We start from the raw sequence: 15,826 nt of genomic DNA, 5'->3' as shown, positions 1-15,826 counted from the left end.
TTTGTTTAGGGAAGAGTTTAGCATAATTTTGGAAATAAAGTGGCTGACTCCATTAGCTATTGTTTCCTTGTCATTGTAGGCTTTTGATAGCTGCATTTGGTGGCTACAATAGGTTAGCTAATTAGTTTAGGGTCAGCTGTGTTTTGGTGTGGAAAATGGTGTTGGGCTGAAAATTAGGGCACAGTCACCCAGAGCATAAAAGCTCTTTTGAGGTGGAAATCTTAGGTACAAGACCTCCTCCATGAGCCTAAGGTGCTACCAGTGTCCCTTGCCCACTTGGTAGCACGCATGGAGTAGGTTCATGCAAAAGGTCTGAAAGGAACTGACCCATATCCTCCAAACCATACTTCCTCAATTTCTCCCAATAAGTTGCATATGCTTGGGTCATGCTTAAAAGAATAAAATAAAATATAGGAAAAATTACACTTTACCACCCTAAATTATGCACCAGATTACACTTTACACCCTAAACTGTCCAAATGCACACTTTGCACCCTAAACTATTACACTTATCACACTTTGCACCCCAGTGTTACTTTTGCTTTTATATTTAACGGAATCTTGCTATTTTTATTAATTTTGAAGAAGGGCATTTCAATCTTTTAAGTTTGTTCCACCTAAGTATGAAGCATGTGCTTGTCACTTACAGCAAGATTCTGTTAAACATAACAGCAAAAGTAACACCGGGGTGCAAAGTGTGATAAGTGTAATAGTTTATGGTGCAAAGTGTGCATTTGGATAGTTTATGGTGCAAAGTGTAATCTGGTGCATAGTTTAGAGTGGTAAAGTGTAGTTTCTCCTAAAATATAATACATGAATTGAGCCCACAAGAAAGTCGGGCTTGGTTGAATCGGGCTTGTAAAATGTGTCGCGAAAATGGGTATTAACACCTTTTTGTCTCAATTATTTTATAATTAATCTAACTTTTAATAATAAATTAATTTTTAATTCTTTTGCCATACATTTAATATAAAAATTAGCAAAAAAACAAAAATTATATATTTTTAATTTTTAATAGATAAGATATTGCGAGTAGAGTGTACCCTAATGCAGTGGTAAATTGGTAATTAATCTTTTAAAAAAAGAAAATCATTGATATTATGATAAATTAACCTGGCAATGCATGCATCACCTCGTTGGGCTTTTGTTTGACTCGTAGAGAGAACCAACTTATCATATACAAAAACTACATCATTTTTCATGTTTGGAAGAAAATGCACGGATCACCTAGTTCTAGTTGCAACTGATGAAATTGAAGAGAACCAACTTATCATATACAAAAACTACCTCATTTTTCATGTTTGGAAGAAAATGCACGCATCACCTAGTTCTAGTTGCAACTGATGAAATTTTCAATCTCATCAATATTCATTTTCACTTTCTTATATTTTAAAAGGTGAAATTACAATATCTTAATAGTTATACAGTTAATGTTAATATTAACCACAATGACTTGCTATCAATATTGTTATGGCGTTGTCAGGAGTATTGTAACTCAACTAATTGACATCTCATAATATTTTTAATGAAAATGTCCAAAATTAAAATCTCTCATTTCCTCTTGTTAGAATAATTGAATTATTAAAAAAATTACAATAGTGATAATAGTCATCATGTGGTAATAATGGTGAGTGATAATAAAGATGGTGATGTTTGAGTAGACGTGTTCATAGGTCAAATCAAGTTAGGTTTATACTTAACTCGTTACGTTGAGTGGAGGAAAGCTCAACCCACAATCGACAAATAAGGAGCAAAAAAATTAGACAGAACAAGCTTTTCACCGATGGCAGGCATTTCAATCGACATTGGTAGCAGCAACTATAAAGTAAAAAAATGACAAGAAAAGGCGGGGATTAGTCCGGTTGTGGCAAAGATTAGTTGGATCTTGTCCAAACTAATCAAGATCTCACCAAATCTAGTTGGGATCTCACTATATCTCAACAAATCTAGGACTAAGAGAGAGAAACAAATGTTTGAATGGGTCGAGTTTGTTGAATTTTGAAGAAGAGAACCTGCCACTCAACTTGCTATTGTCATATTTTGGGGAGAAAACTTGTCATTGATAGCCTTAGTCACCAAATCAATCCATTTTCAATTTAAGTCTGGTTAGATTTATCAGGTTGCCCAAGTTTATGAACTGATATGAACTCCACCAACAATTGTGATGAAACCCGATAACAATGATGGTTTGGAACCCCAAGATCGTTAGATAAGATTTGTTGAGCCTTGACCCGTCATCTAATCAGATGAAACACCAAGACTATGTTGGATTGAAAACGCCACACCAAGAATTCCTAAGAAACTCTCAAGAATCAAGATGATAAGTTTGGTTGTTTGAGCGCCACAAGATTAACTTGATAAGTTCAAGAGTTTTTTTAAGAACCAAGAGGAACACAAGACCTCACAAGGAGAATAGTTTTTCTGAAAACCAAAATTGATCTTTATAATTCATACTACCCATCTATATACCTGGAACAACCCTCCAAGAATAGGCAAGTCATAATTACAGCTTTGAAAACAGCACAAAAATTAAGCAAAACAAGTTCCCACGTTTTTTTGGATTCTTGGACTCTTAAAGGCAGTCAAACAAGCTAAATGACTAGATTAATTTGCCTCTTCAAGTGCTTTGATGACATGGACTAAGGCTTGATTATTATCTGAGCCCACCTTGGTCTTTTCAAAATCAGCCCAATTCTCTTGGACTAGCCCATTTAGTGCTTCCCTGAAACGTTTAGCTCTAAGTCTTGTAATTGGGCCACTAGGAAGTGACAAAGGGTCATGTGCAAATTCAACTCCATTTCCACGTGTATGATCAGCATGACCAGCTCCTTGATTTACATCATTCTCCCCCTCTTGAGAAGGATTTGTCCTCAAATCATCACCTACATCAAAAGGAGACAAATCAGCAACATTAAAGCTTGCACTAATACCATACTCACCTGGTAAGTCAAGCTTGTAGGCATTATCATTGATGCGCTCCACTACTTGAAATGGTCCATCACCCCGTGGTAGGAGTTTTGAACGCCGTTTTTCTGAAAAACGATCCTTCCTAAAGTGCAACCAAACCCAATCTCCTGGTTCAAACACTACCTTCTTGCGTCCCTTGTTGGCTTGATGGACATATTGTTGAGTCCTCCTTTCGATGTTCAGCCGTGCCTTTTCATGAATCATCTTTACAAATTCTGCTTTCTTTTTGCCATCTAAGTTCACACGTTCACTCAGAGGTAGAGAAGTTAAATCCAAAGGTGACAATGGGTTAAAACCATAAACAATTTCAAATGGTGAAAACTTAGATGCAGAATGTATACTTCTATTGTAAGCAAATTCAACATGTGGCAAACAATCTTCCCATGTTTTCAAGTTCTTTTTAATGATAGCACGCAACAAAGAATACAAAGTTCTATTTACTACTTCAGTTTGACCATCCGTTTGTGGATGACAAGTAGTAGAAAACAACAACTTGGTTCCCAACTTTCCCCATAAAGTCTTCCAAAAGTAACTCAAAAACTTTGCATCCCTATCAGAAACGATGGTTCTAGGCATACCATGTATCCTAACAATTTCTTTGAAGAATAAATCAGCTATATGTGATGCATCATCAGTTTTGTGACATGCAATGAAGTGTGCCATCTTGGAAAATCTATCTACCACCACAAAAACTAAATCTCTCCCCCTCTTAGTCCTAGGTAAACCTAAAACAAAATCCATAGAAATATCAGTCCAAGGTTCACTAGGTATTAGCAAAGGGGTGTACAAACCATGGGGTTTCAACTTAGACTTAGCCTGTTTACACGTGATACACTTCTCACAGATTCTTTCCACATCACGTTTCATATGAAGCCAAAAAAAATGATCATGCAAAATTCCTAAAGTCTTAACTACACCAAAATGACCCATCAAACCACCACCATGAGCTTCTCTCACAAGCAATTCACGCAAAGAACACCTAGGCACACAGTTTATTCTCCCGAAACAAAAATCCATCATGCCTATAAAACTTACCAAATGCCACTTTTTCACATGCATTGAACACATCACCAAAATCAGAATCTTGTGCATACACATCCTTAATGTATTCAAAGCCAAGCATTTTTGTATCTAAAATGGAAAGTAAAGCATACCTTCGGGACAATGCATCAGCCACCACATTTTCCTTACCTTGCTTGTATCTGATCACATAAGGAAATGTTTCAATGAATTCCACCCACTTGGCATGGCGTTTGTTCAACCTTTGCTGTCCTTTCAAATGCTTCAAAGATTCATGGTCTGTGTGAATCACAAATTCCTTTGGCCATAGGTAGTGTTGCCAATTTTCCAAAGCCCTTACCAAGGCATACATCTCATTATCATAAGTGGGGTAATTTAGGGCTGCTCCACCCAACTTTTCACTGAAATAAGCAACTGGACGGCCTTCTTGCATCAAAACAGCTCCAATACCTATTCCTGAAGCATCACACTCAATTTCAAAAGTTTTAGCAAAGTTAGGTAAAACAAGCAAAGGTGCATTAGTTAACTTTTCTTTGATCTGATTAAATGCCTTTTCTTGTTCTTTCCCCCACTTAAATGGCACATTTTTCTTGATGACTTCAGTAAGAGGGGCGGCTAAGCTACTAAAATCATGCACAAACCGTCTATAGAAACTAGCTAGGCCGTGGAAACTCCTCACTTGGCTAATTGTTGTAGGCGTTGGCCACTCTTGGATTGCCTTCACCTTTTCCTCGTCCACCTCAATTCCTCTTTTACTAACAACAAAACCAAGAAACACAAGCTTATCCATACAAAATGTGCACTTTTTGAGGTTAGCAAACAATCTTTCTTTCCTTAGAATTTCCAAAACAGATTTCAAATGCATTACATGTTCTTCCAAATTTTTGCTATAAATTAGGATATCATCAAAATACACAACTACAAATCTACCAATAAATGCACGCAGAACATGGTTCATCAAACGTATAAAAGTGCTTGGAGCATTAGTTAAGCCGAAAGGCATCACTAACCACTCATACAAACCATATTTAGTCTTAAAAGCAGTTTTCCATTCATCACCTTCCTTCATCCTAATCTGATGATAACCACTCTTAAAATCAATTTTTGTAAAGAAGCAAGAACCATGTAATTCATCCAGCATATCATCTAATCTAGGAATGGAATAACGATATTTTATCGTTATGTTGTTGATGGCTCGGCAGTCAACACACATCCTCCATGTTCCATCCTTCTTAGGAACTAATAACACCGGGACCGCACAAGGACTCATGCTTTCACGCACGTATCCTTTCTCCAATAATTCACCTACTTGTCTCTGAAGTTCCTTGGTCTCCTCGGGATTACTCCTATAAGCAGGTCGGTTTGGAATTGATGCACCAGGTATGAAATCAATTTGATGTTCAATCCCTCGAATTGGAGGTAAACCATGAGGTACCTCTTCGGGAAGGACATCTTCAAACTCCTGCAAAAGAGAAACAACATTGCTCGGCAAAGTTCTGACAAAATCATTAGTACATAAAAGAGCCTCCTTGTATAGGAGTACAACAAGGGGCTGGTGTGAAAATAATGCTCTCTTGATCTCACTTTTTTTTGCAATGTAATTGAATTTTTCCTCTCCTGCTCTCATTATGGCCGAAATCATCTCTCTTTCTTTTTCACTCTGATCAATGTTTTTCTCTCCTTTTTTTTTTTAAACTCTTTTTTTCAATTTCGGCCTTCCTTTCTTTTTCCTTTTTCTTTTCATTTGATCTTTGTAACTTTAATTGGTCCTCCCTGACCTGTTTTGGAGTTAATGGCACAAGAGTAATGGGTTGCCCTTTAAGAGTGAAAGAATACTTATTTGTGAATCCATCATGCTTAACCCTCCGATCATACTGCCATGGTCTTCCCAACAATAAATGGCATGCATGCATGGGAACCACATCACATAGCACCTTATCCTCATATTTGCCAATGGATAATGCCACCAACACTTGTCTTGTCACCTTGATTTCGCCACATTTATTCAGCCACAAAAGCCGGTAAGGTTGAGGATGTTTCAAGGTAGTTAAGGCCAATTTTTCCACCAAATAAGTGCTGGCTACGTTTGTGTAGCTCCCTCCATCGATAATGACACTGCAAACTTTGTTATTTACAAAGCACCGAGTATGAAACAAGTTCTCCCTTTGGTTACTTTCTTCCTCCTTAACCTGCACATTGAGGACTCGCCTTGTTACTAATAAATCTCCAGCCACAGCATTTTGCTCATCATCGGCATCCTCCAAAGATGGCATGTCAACATTTTCTACTTCTTCCTCATTCTCCGACTCAAGCTCGCCTTGAGCATTTATCACCATCACCCTTTTGTTTACACACTGGCTGGCTATGTGCCCCCGCCCCTGACATTTAAAACACTTAATATCACGGGTTTTAGAACTTGAAGCCTCACTGTTACCTACAGTAGTGGCGGTCTTTGAGTTGGCACTCTTAGATGGTTCAAATTTTGGCTTATTTTGCAGCTGCTCGTCCCTTTTTGAAGCTGTCTTCCACTGACTGGTCATAGGTTGTCCCCTCCTAGCCAATCCCTTCTGTTTGAATTGCTTCTCCACCTTTATGGCTTGATACACCATATCCGTTAATTCAACATAGTGCTGCATCTCAACTATATCCGCAATCTCACGATTTAAACCGTGCAAGAACCTAGCCATTGTGGCTTCCCGGTCCTCTTCTACATTAGCCTGGATCATAGCTACCTCCATCTCCTTGTAATACTCATCCACACTCTTGGAACCTTGAGTTAACTTTTGCAACTTTTGATACAGTCCCCTATAATAGTGATTGGGTACAAAACGATTCCTCATAAGCATTTTCATCTCCTCCCAAGTGTCCACGGGTGGCTCTCTATTCCTCCTCCTATTAATCAATAATTGATCCCACCACACAATGGCATAATCAGTAAATTCAATTGCAGCCAACTTAACCTTCTTTATCTCCAAATAGTTGTGACAATCAAACACCATCTCCATTTTAGTTTCCCACTCCAAATAAACTTCAGGATCATTTTTGCCTTGAAAAGATGGGATTTTAATCTTTATGTTTCCTAAATCATTATCCCTCATAGGCCTACCCATCCTAGCTTCTCTATTCCCATACCCACGCTCAAACCTGCCTCGGTTCACATATGGCTCATCAACCTCCTCCGACTCCGCCTCTTCCTCAACATTCCGCCATGGAACACGCCCACCTTGCTGCCTATTATGGATGTCATGTTGCTGGCCTCTAGGAGTTCCCGCTTCTACCCTATCCAATCTCTCATGAATAGGTTCAATTTCAGCCCTCAACATACGCCTCATCTTCCCTAGCAGTGCTTGCATTTGGAGGTTCTGATGTTGTCGAAGTTCTTCAGTTGTGTCTTCTTCTTGATTGTTGGCCATGTTTAAAATCTGCAAAACAAGGTTAGAATCCTCACAGGCCCTCCCTCACGTGTTTCACTCAAGAATTGATACACTCGCACTCGTGTTTTCACTCTGAACGGCTTTTACCCTCTTATGGTCTCACACACTCTTGCCTTTTTCCACTCTTTTGTGTCTTCTTTAGTTCTTAATCAAACTTCAAGAAACTAATTCAAAATAATCCAGCAGTAATTTAGAATGATAAACAACCAAAACTCATCAAAAAGGTCAAGAACTTGAATAAGGTGAGGAACAAGATTGAGAAATTTCCTTTTCTTTTTTTTTTCGTTTTTTTTTTTTTTTTTTTTTTTGGTAAGAAACAGGAAATAGAATGAAAATAAAAAGATAGGCAAACTTATCTTAGAACCAAAGCTCTGATACCAAATGATATGAACTCAACCAACAATTGTGATGAAACCCGATAACAATGATGGTTTGGAACCCCAAGATCGTTAGATAAGATTTGTTAAGCCTTGACCCGTCATCTAATCAGATGAAACACCAAGACTACGTTGGATTGAAAACGCCACACCAAGAATTCCTAAGAAACTCTCAAGAATCAAGGTGATAAGTTTGGTTGTTTGAGCGCCACAAGATTAACTTGATAAGTTCAAAAGTTCTTTTAAGAACCAAGAGGAACACAAGACCTCACAAGGAGAATAGTTTTTCTGAAAACCAAAATTGATCTTTATAATTCATACTACCCATCTATATACCTGGAACAACCCTCCAAGAATAGGCAAGTCATAATTACAGTTTTGAAAACAACACAAAAATTAAGCAAAATAAGTTCCCACTTTTTTTGGATTCTTGGACTCTTAAAGGCAGTCAAACAAGCTAAATGACTAGATTAATTTGCCTCTTCAAGTGCTTTGATGACATGGACTAAGCCTTGATTATTATCTGAGCCCACCTTGGTCTTTTCAGAATCAACCCAATTCTCTTGGACTAGCCCATTTAGTGTTTCCCTGAAACGTTTAACTCTAAGTCTTGTAATTGGGCCACTAGGAAGTGACAAAGGGTCATGTGCAAATTCAACTCCATTTCCACGTGTATGATCAGCATGACCAGCTCCTTGATTTGCATCATGGACGGTCCTAATGTTGATGATGATAGTGACCATGACAATGGTAGTATTAACAAAGTTAAGAGTATGTTTGATCAATGCAAACTACACTCAACTAAAATTGGTCAACTCAATCCTAATCAATTGTCTACACTAGTTTATTTGCTTAAAGATAGGACAAAAAGTGATTTTAAGCAAATAAGTAGACTTATTTGTGTTTGGGAACAACTTATTTGTATAGTGTTTATCAAAAGACATAGGCTTTGGTAACTTTTATGTTAAATGTGTGACAAAACTAAAATAAAGCTTATTTCCATGGTTAGCTTATTTGCTTAAAAATGAGACAAAAAGTGCTTTTAATAAGTTTACACTTGGGAAGTAATGCAAAAGCTATCTTTTTGCTTATTTTCTCTATTGTTTGCTTATTGACTATGTTGTTTGCGAGTCTCAAGTGGATCCTGCAAAAAAAAAAGAAAAAGTCAAGAACACAAAAGAAGCAACTAACAATCAACTTATTTTATTTAGCATTTATTTATAGTATTCTTTGCAAACAACTAGATAAACACTTAAGCAAATAAAAGCTAAATAAAATAAGTTGATTGTTATTTGCATAAGTTGATGATCATAACGCATATTTGATCAACCATTACACTATGCACCGATTTTCCTGTTAATCAAAAAAATTCAGAGTTTAATTCTTCATAAATATTTAAAGACTACTTGGTAAGAGGATTTAAATATAATTCTTTTTTTAGAAACCAAAAAATTGTGGGTCCCACACTTGAATCTATTATTTAGCCAATGTTCTTTAAATATAGTTTTTAGAAAATTATTTCTTATTTTCCCTATTCAAAACAAGATTTTGAAAAAAACTAAGAGGACGTTTTCAAGATTAAAAAAAAAAAATAATAATAATAATAGCATAGTTGTAAATAAATTGAAAAAATGGGACCCAACATATTTGCCCAAACTCTTCTAACTCTTAAATTAATGAGCATATCTTTATTACAAAAAAATTATCACATTTCAAATTTGAAGCATATCATTATAAATAAATAAAAATTTTAAAAGTACATTAGTTATATTCTCACACTTTAATTTTGAAGCTTATCATTATCCAAAAAAATAATAATAATAATTTACAAGTTACTTTTTATAATATATATATATATATATATATATATATATATATATATTAAATCTCAAAGTAGAAATGTTATTTCCAAACAAATTTTTGTTCTCAGTATTTTGAAAATTGTTCTTAAAAGTGGGAGTCAAACACAAATAATGTAAATACTATTTTCATATTGTTTTAAGAAAAAGAACAAAAATTCTCATACCAAACATGTCCTTAACTTTACAAGTTCTCCTACCAAATTTTTTTAAAAAAAAAAAATCTTACACCTTAGTGTATGTGTGTACACACACACTAGCCTCTTAGCACGCGCTCACACGCATTCTCAGAAGCTCTTCTATTTTTTTTAACATGTAAAGTAATAACATATATAAAGAGTAAATACACAAATATTGATTGTGGGAAATTGTGAGTATAATATGTACATGATAACTGATAAGTAGTTTTTTTTTTTTTTTCACTGAAAAAATAGGTAGGTAAGAAATGTGAGTTAGTTGGGATTTTAAAATGAAACACAATTTTACATTTTTATTTTGTATTTATTGTAGTAAGTGAATAGGATAAATCTCTTCTTTTTTTTAGAAACTGGTGAGATATATCTAATTTAGAGATAATGTATGCTACAGTAATTTTTAGGAAATAAAAAACCTGTAATCATGTAAAAGTGCATGGCAAGGGAATGAAACGTGAGCTGTATTTTTTTTTTTTTTAATGAATGAAATAGATAACTATTTAGAAAAAAAACTTGCGGCCGATTAAAAAAAAAAAAAGAAGATAAAATTGTAAACCTCCAATATAAAGAGGAGAATCCTCTCTCTCTCTCTCTCTCTCTCTCTCTCTATATATATATATATATATATATATATATATATATATATATATATATATTCCTGATATAACAAGTTTATTAGTTGATGTAAGAAAAGTTGAAATTGGCCTCTTCATCCTTTTAGGCTAAAGGTTTGACAGAATTATTGATATTTTCTAATGGCATCTATTTGCTTTAGAAATAATAATGTATAAAATATTATTTATGATTCTTTGTTGCTAGTGATTGCTGTTTGCTACCCCCACTCTCTCTCTCTCCCTCCCTCTCTCTCTCTCTATTTATATATATATATATATATATATATATATATATTAGTATTATGCCCGTGCGATGCACTGCTTAATCAAAATTTATATGTAAATAATTTTTTTTATTAATTTACTTAAAATAAATAAATATTTTACTTTTAAATTACATAATAAATGCATATTGTGTGAAACAAGGTATCATAAAATGCATATATATTTATATATATAATTGAATGGAAGATGGTGGTGGTACCTAATATAAATATAAATATATATATATATATATATAATGATTTTTAATAATACATTGAACTTTAAGGCTCAATTAATCACATATATTTAAATGGAAAACCTTTGAATTTAATAATTAAAAATTATCCGAAACAATAATTGAAATCATGTTTAAGTGAAACCTCAATTCAATAATTAAGAACAATCTAAATTATTAAACATTTAAAAATTTGAAGTAGAGAGAGACTCACATGAGAATTTTATTTTTATCCTTGAAAGCATGGAAGAAGGCACTGAAACTCAAGTGAGTTTCACCCTACCAAGTTTAAGTTTAAACTTAAAATTGAAGTCTTGTGCGTTGCATGCTACATGTGTGTGTATATGCATGAAAAATTATCTAAATTTAATATTTATTGTAGAAAAGAGTTTGTGTAGTCTTATCCCTGTCTAGCTAATTCTTATTATAATTCCTTTGTGTAGCGTGTGAATATGCATAAAAAATTATCTAAATTTAACATATATTGTAGAAAAGATGTGGTGTAGTCTTACCTCTATCTAGCTAATTTTTATTGTAATTCATTTGTGTAGCGTGTGAATATGCTTGAAAAATGATTTGAATTTTAAATATATTGTAGAAAAGATGCGGTGTAGTCTTATCCCTGTCTAACTAATTTTTGCTATAAACCATTTATTTTGCAGGGAGGTAGAAAACCCCTCTTTATATATATGAATATATATATATATATATATATAAGTCAGCGTTAATATATAATAGCTAAAATATTAATATTTGGAAATGGTATCTCATACTGATTAGTATTTCAATTGTGGGTTTTAGTAGTTAGAAGTTAGTGCATAGTAGTTAATAATTAGAAAATTACTTTGCAATTTTTTTAAACCAATCCCTTAAAAAAGTTTTAGTAGAGTTTAAATCACGTTAATAAATTATCTCTCTGTTCAAATTTATTTTTTAAATCATGTTAAAAAAAAGTTACTAATAAAACTATTATTAGTAAACATTTCTTAGCTTTATTTATTTAGCTCTGTTACCAAATTTATATAAACTCTTTTATTTTATTTTATTTCTTTTTTTCCGAAGAATATAACACAACCAAAAACCTATAAACAATAATTTACATTCAATATAAAGAATATAATCAAAATTATTCATAATTTAAAATTAACACAAACTATAAATTAAGATATAAATTTAGAAAAACAACAAAGAATAAACCTGTTTGTTTTCTTTATAACTTTGAGAGAGTTTTTTTTTACACGTAGTAATATAATTTAAATAAAAAAGAATTAGATCAAGAGTTTGAATTGTAATCAAATTAAAACTTTTTATCAACTTATAAATTATAATAATAAAATGATTAGATAAAGAGTTTGGATTGTAATCAAATTAAAATTTTATCAATTTAGAAATTATAGGAGAAGAAGATAAGTACAAAAAAAATTATATTAATATTTTAAAAATTCTAATTTTTTTTTTTTGCAATTTAGTACAGCCACTTGGCGCAACTACGGCTTCTATGCCCAGCTTTTATTATATAGTATATGATATATAAAACATTTTCATCACTTTATTTCTTATTAAGATTCTTAAACTACTAGTCTACTACCAACATTTTCGTAAGTTTTTTTTTCGTTCTCCTTTCTTAATTTAAATATTATTCATAAAATTTTTCTCATGTAGGACTCTCTCGAAAACCCTAGGTTGATGAAAACATTCTCTATTCTCCGAATAGAGTTCCTTTCCCCTCTAGTGGAATCTTGGTAATCCTCTTTTCTTCCCTCCTCTCTTTTTCCCTCTCGCCATTTGCTCTTTCCTCTGCAATAGAGGACCTTGAGAACCAACAACCGCTTGTTGCAAAACTCTTCACCAAAAGGAGGATAAACCTGGAGGCCCTCACTAGAACTTTACGAAGTATGTGGCGCTTGGTTCAGACTTTCGAGGTGCGTGACTTGGGATCCAACACTGTGCTAATAATTTAGGATCGGCGGTGGCTACTTGGCAGCACCGTCAAGTCCAATGAGTGTACTAAGTTGGAACTATCGAGGGTTTGGGAACCCCCGAACAGTTTACGCTTTTAAGAGAGCATGGAAAAAAGAACCCCCCATCTGTGTCTTCTTAATGGAGACAAAAGTCTCCACAGATCAGTTGAACGCCAAGAAACAAAACTGGGACTACAATCAGGGTCTCGTGGTCTCTAGTGATGGTCGAAGTGGCGGTTTAGCTCTTCTGTGGAAACCAGATACAAAGGTACACGTCAAAAATTTTTCATGTTGGTTTATTGATGCTCATGTATTTTGTGAAACAACAGGAATGTGTTAGAGGTTGACAGGTTTTTACGGGCACCCTGAAACTAGCAAGCGTGAGGAAACTTGGACTCTCCTTGAGTCTCTTGGACAACCTAGTCACCTTCCCTGGCTCTGATTTGGTGATTTTATTAAGATTACAAGTCAGTCCGAGAAAGCAAGTGGTTGTTTACGACTAGCTCGCCAAATGGATTGCTTTCACACCACCATCCACCATTGTAATTTCATTGACCTTAGCTACTTTGGATCCCCATTCACATGGTCTCGCAATCACCCTACTGAAGGCCGCAGTCACATCAGGCTGGACCAAGCTCTTGTCAACACGACATGGAAATCGCTCTTCCCCAATGCCACTATCCACCATGTTTCAATGTCAACTTCGCACCACTCTATGCTTGCCATCCGGCTACAACACCCTTGACCTAGTCAATTACGCACCCGACCTCTTTTCTGCTTTAAAGACACGTGGCTTCAAGATCCCAAGTGTGCTAAAATAGTCCAAGAAGCATGGCATGAAGGTCTTTACAAACCGGATGGTGTTTCAATCATCAACTGTCATGCTAGTTGCCGTGACCAACTGACCGTTTGGAATAAACTTGAATTTGGCCACATTGGAAATAAGATTGCGAGACTTAACCAGAAGCTTAAAATCCTAGAGCGGCACCCTATCTGCAATGATACTGAAATCCAAGAGGTATGAGCGGCTTTGAACAAATGGCTAGATGTTGAAAATACAATGTGGCACTAGCGCTTACGCAATTTGTGGATCACTGATGGTGACCCAAACACTTCTTTCTTCCATCAAAAAGCATCTAACCAAAAAGATTGGAACTAAGGCATCTGTGATGCAGCGAGGCAATGGCAGGAGGATGATCACACTACTGAGACCATAATTTTGGAATATTTTGAAGCCATCTTTCACTCCAATGGTCCTACTGATACATCAATCCTTGTTGATGCGGTCCAATCTATGGTAACAGAAGAGATGAATACCTCCCTCACCCGGCCTTTCACAGCTGAAGAAGTCCACAAGGCACTCAAACATATGCATCCAAAAAAATCCCCGGGTCCCAATGGTATGCCCCCTCTCTTTTACCAACATTTTTGGTCTCTTACAAGTGAATGTGTCACAAAAACTGTTCTAGATTTCTTGAACTTGGGTATTATTCCTCCAAATTTTAATGAAACACATATTGTTCTCATTCCAAAGACCAAAAATCCCACAAAAGTAACTCAATACAGGCCAATAAGTCTATGTAATGTTATATCTAGACTCACCTCCAAAGTCATTGCTATTAGACTGAAGCGTTTCCTGCCTTATATTGTAAGTGAAAACCAGAATGCTTTCATGTCTGACCGCCTCATCACGGATAATATTATTGTTGCTTTTGAAACTATGCACAACCTTAATAAAAAAAAAGAAGTGGTAAAGTTGGTGAGATGTCCTTAAAATTAGATATAAGTAAGGCTTTTGATTGTGTTGAATGGGGATGCTTGGAGAAAATTATGCACAAAATGGGTTTCAATGACAAATGGGTGAGACTTATGATGCAATGTATTACCTTCGTTACATATTCTGTCAGGATTAACGGGAAACCTCGAGGTCACATAATCCCGTCTAGGGGTTTGAGACAAGGGGATCCCATCTCCCCTTTTTTTGTTTCTTTTCTATGCAGAGGGACTTTCAACTCTTCTAAATTAATCTGCAGTTGCTGGTTAGCTTCGAGGTGTATCGGCTTGCCCACTTGGATCAAGGATCTCTCATCTATTCTTTGCTAATGACAACATCATTTTTTGCCAAGCAACTCCGGAACAATGCAGCCATCTTGAGCATCTTTTGAATATAAATGAGCAAGCCTTAGGCCAAGAACTTAATAAGGAGAAGACTGCTCTCTTCTTTAGCAGGAACACCTCATAGGACACACAAGATAAGATTAAAAATTGCTTTGGAGCGAAGGTTATTAGACAGCATGAGACTTATTTGGGCCTACCATCTTTAGTGGGTAGATCAAAGAAACACACCTTTAGGGCTTTAAAAGAAAAGCTAGACATTAAACTCTCTAGTTGGAAAGAAAATCTGCTATCCTAAGTAGGTAAAGAAGTTCTCATCAAAGCAGTTGCACAAGCCATACCCACATACACAACGAGTGTTTTCAAGCTTCCTAATTCTCTATGTGATGAATTGACTGGGATGATTCAAAGATTTTGGTGGAGCCAAAAGGATGGTAAAAATAAAATGATATGGCTGAGCTGGGAAAAAATGTACACACCAAAGGAAAAATGTGGGTTAGGTTTCCGTGATCTCAAGGCTTTCAACGTAGCTCTTTTAGCTAAACAAGGATGGCAATTACAGATGAACTCCCACTCATGGTTTATAGAGTACTTAAAACCCGATATTTTCCAAATACAGATTTCTTACATGCTGAGTTTGGCATGAAACCATCGTTTACATGGCAAAGTATCTTGTCCGCTCAATCTGTTGTGCAATCGAGCTATTGTTGGAAAGTAGGAGACTGTAAATCCATTGGAGTGTGGACTGATCGCTGGCTACCTCCACTTTCCGGGTCCTAACACCCC

General features: G+C 35.2%; 1 protein-coding gene across 1 annotated transcript; it reads right to left on the bottom strand.

Moving 5' to 3' along the window:
* Positions 1 to 617: 617 nt before the first annotated feature.
* On the bottom strand, positions 618 to 7,400 carry LOC142639715 (uncharacterized). The gene is given in 9 exon segments (XM_075813857.1): positions 618 to 656; positions 2,668 to 2,882; positions 2,940 to 3,302; positions 3,891 to 3,917; positions 4,159 to 4,576; positions 4,667 to 5,209; positions 5,211 to 5,258; positions 5,703 to 6,067; positions 6,161 to 7,400. Coding segments are annotated over 9 exon segments (3,258 nt in total).
* Positions 7,401 to 15,826: the final 8,426 nt, after the last annotated feature.

This window comes from Castanea sativa, chromosome 6 (genome assembly GCF_040712315.1).
Source record: "Castanea sativa cultivar Marrone di Chiusa Pesio chromosome 6, ASM4071231v1".
In the NCBI taxonomy this organism is placed as follows: Eukaryota; Viridiplantae; Streptophyta; class Magnoliopsida; order Fagales; family Fagaceae; genus Castanea; species Castanea sativa.
The sequence above is the reverse complement of the archived record's forward strand: the minus strand, read 5'-3'. Positions and strand labels throughout refer to the sequence as shown.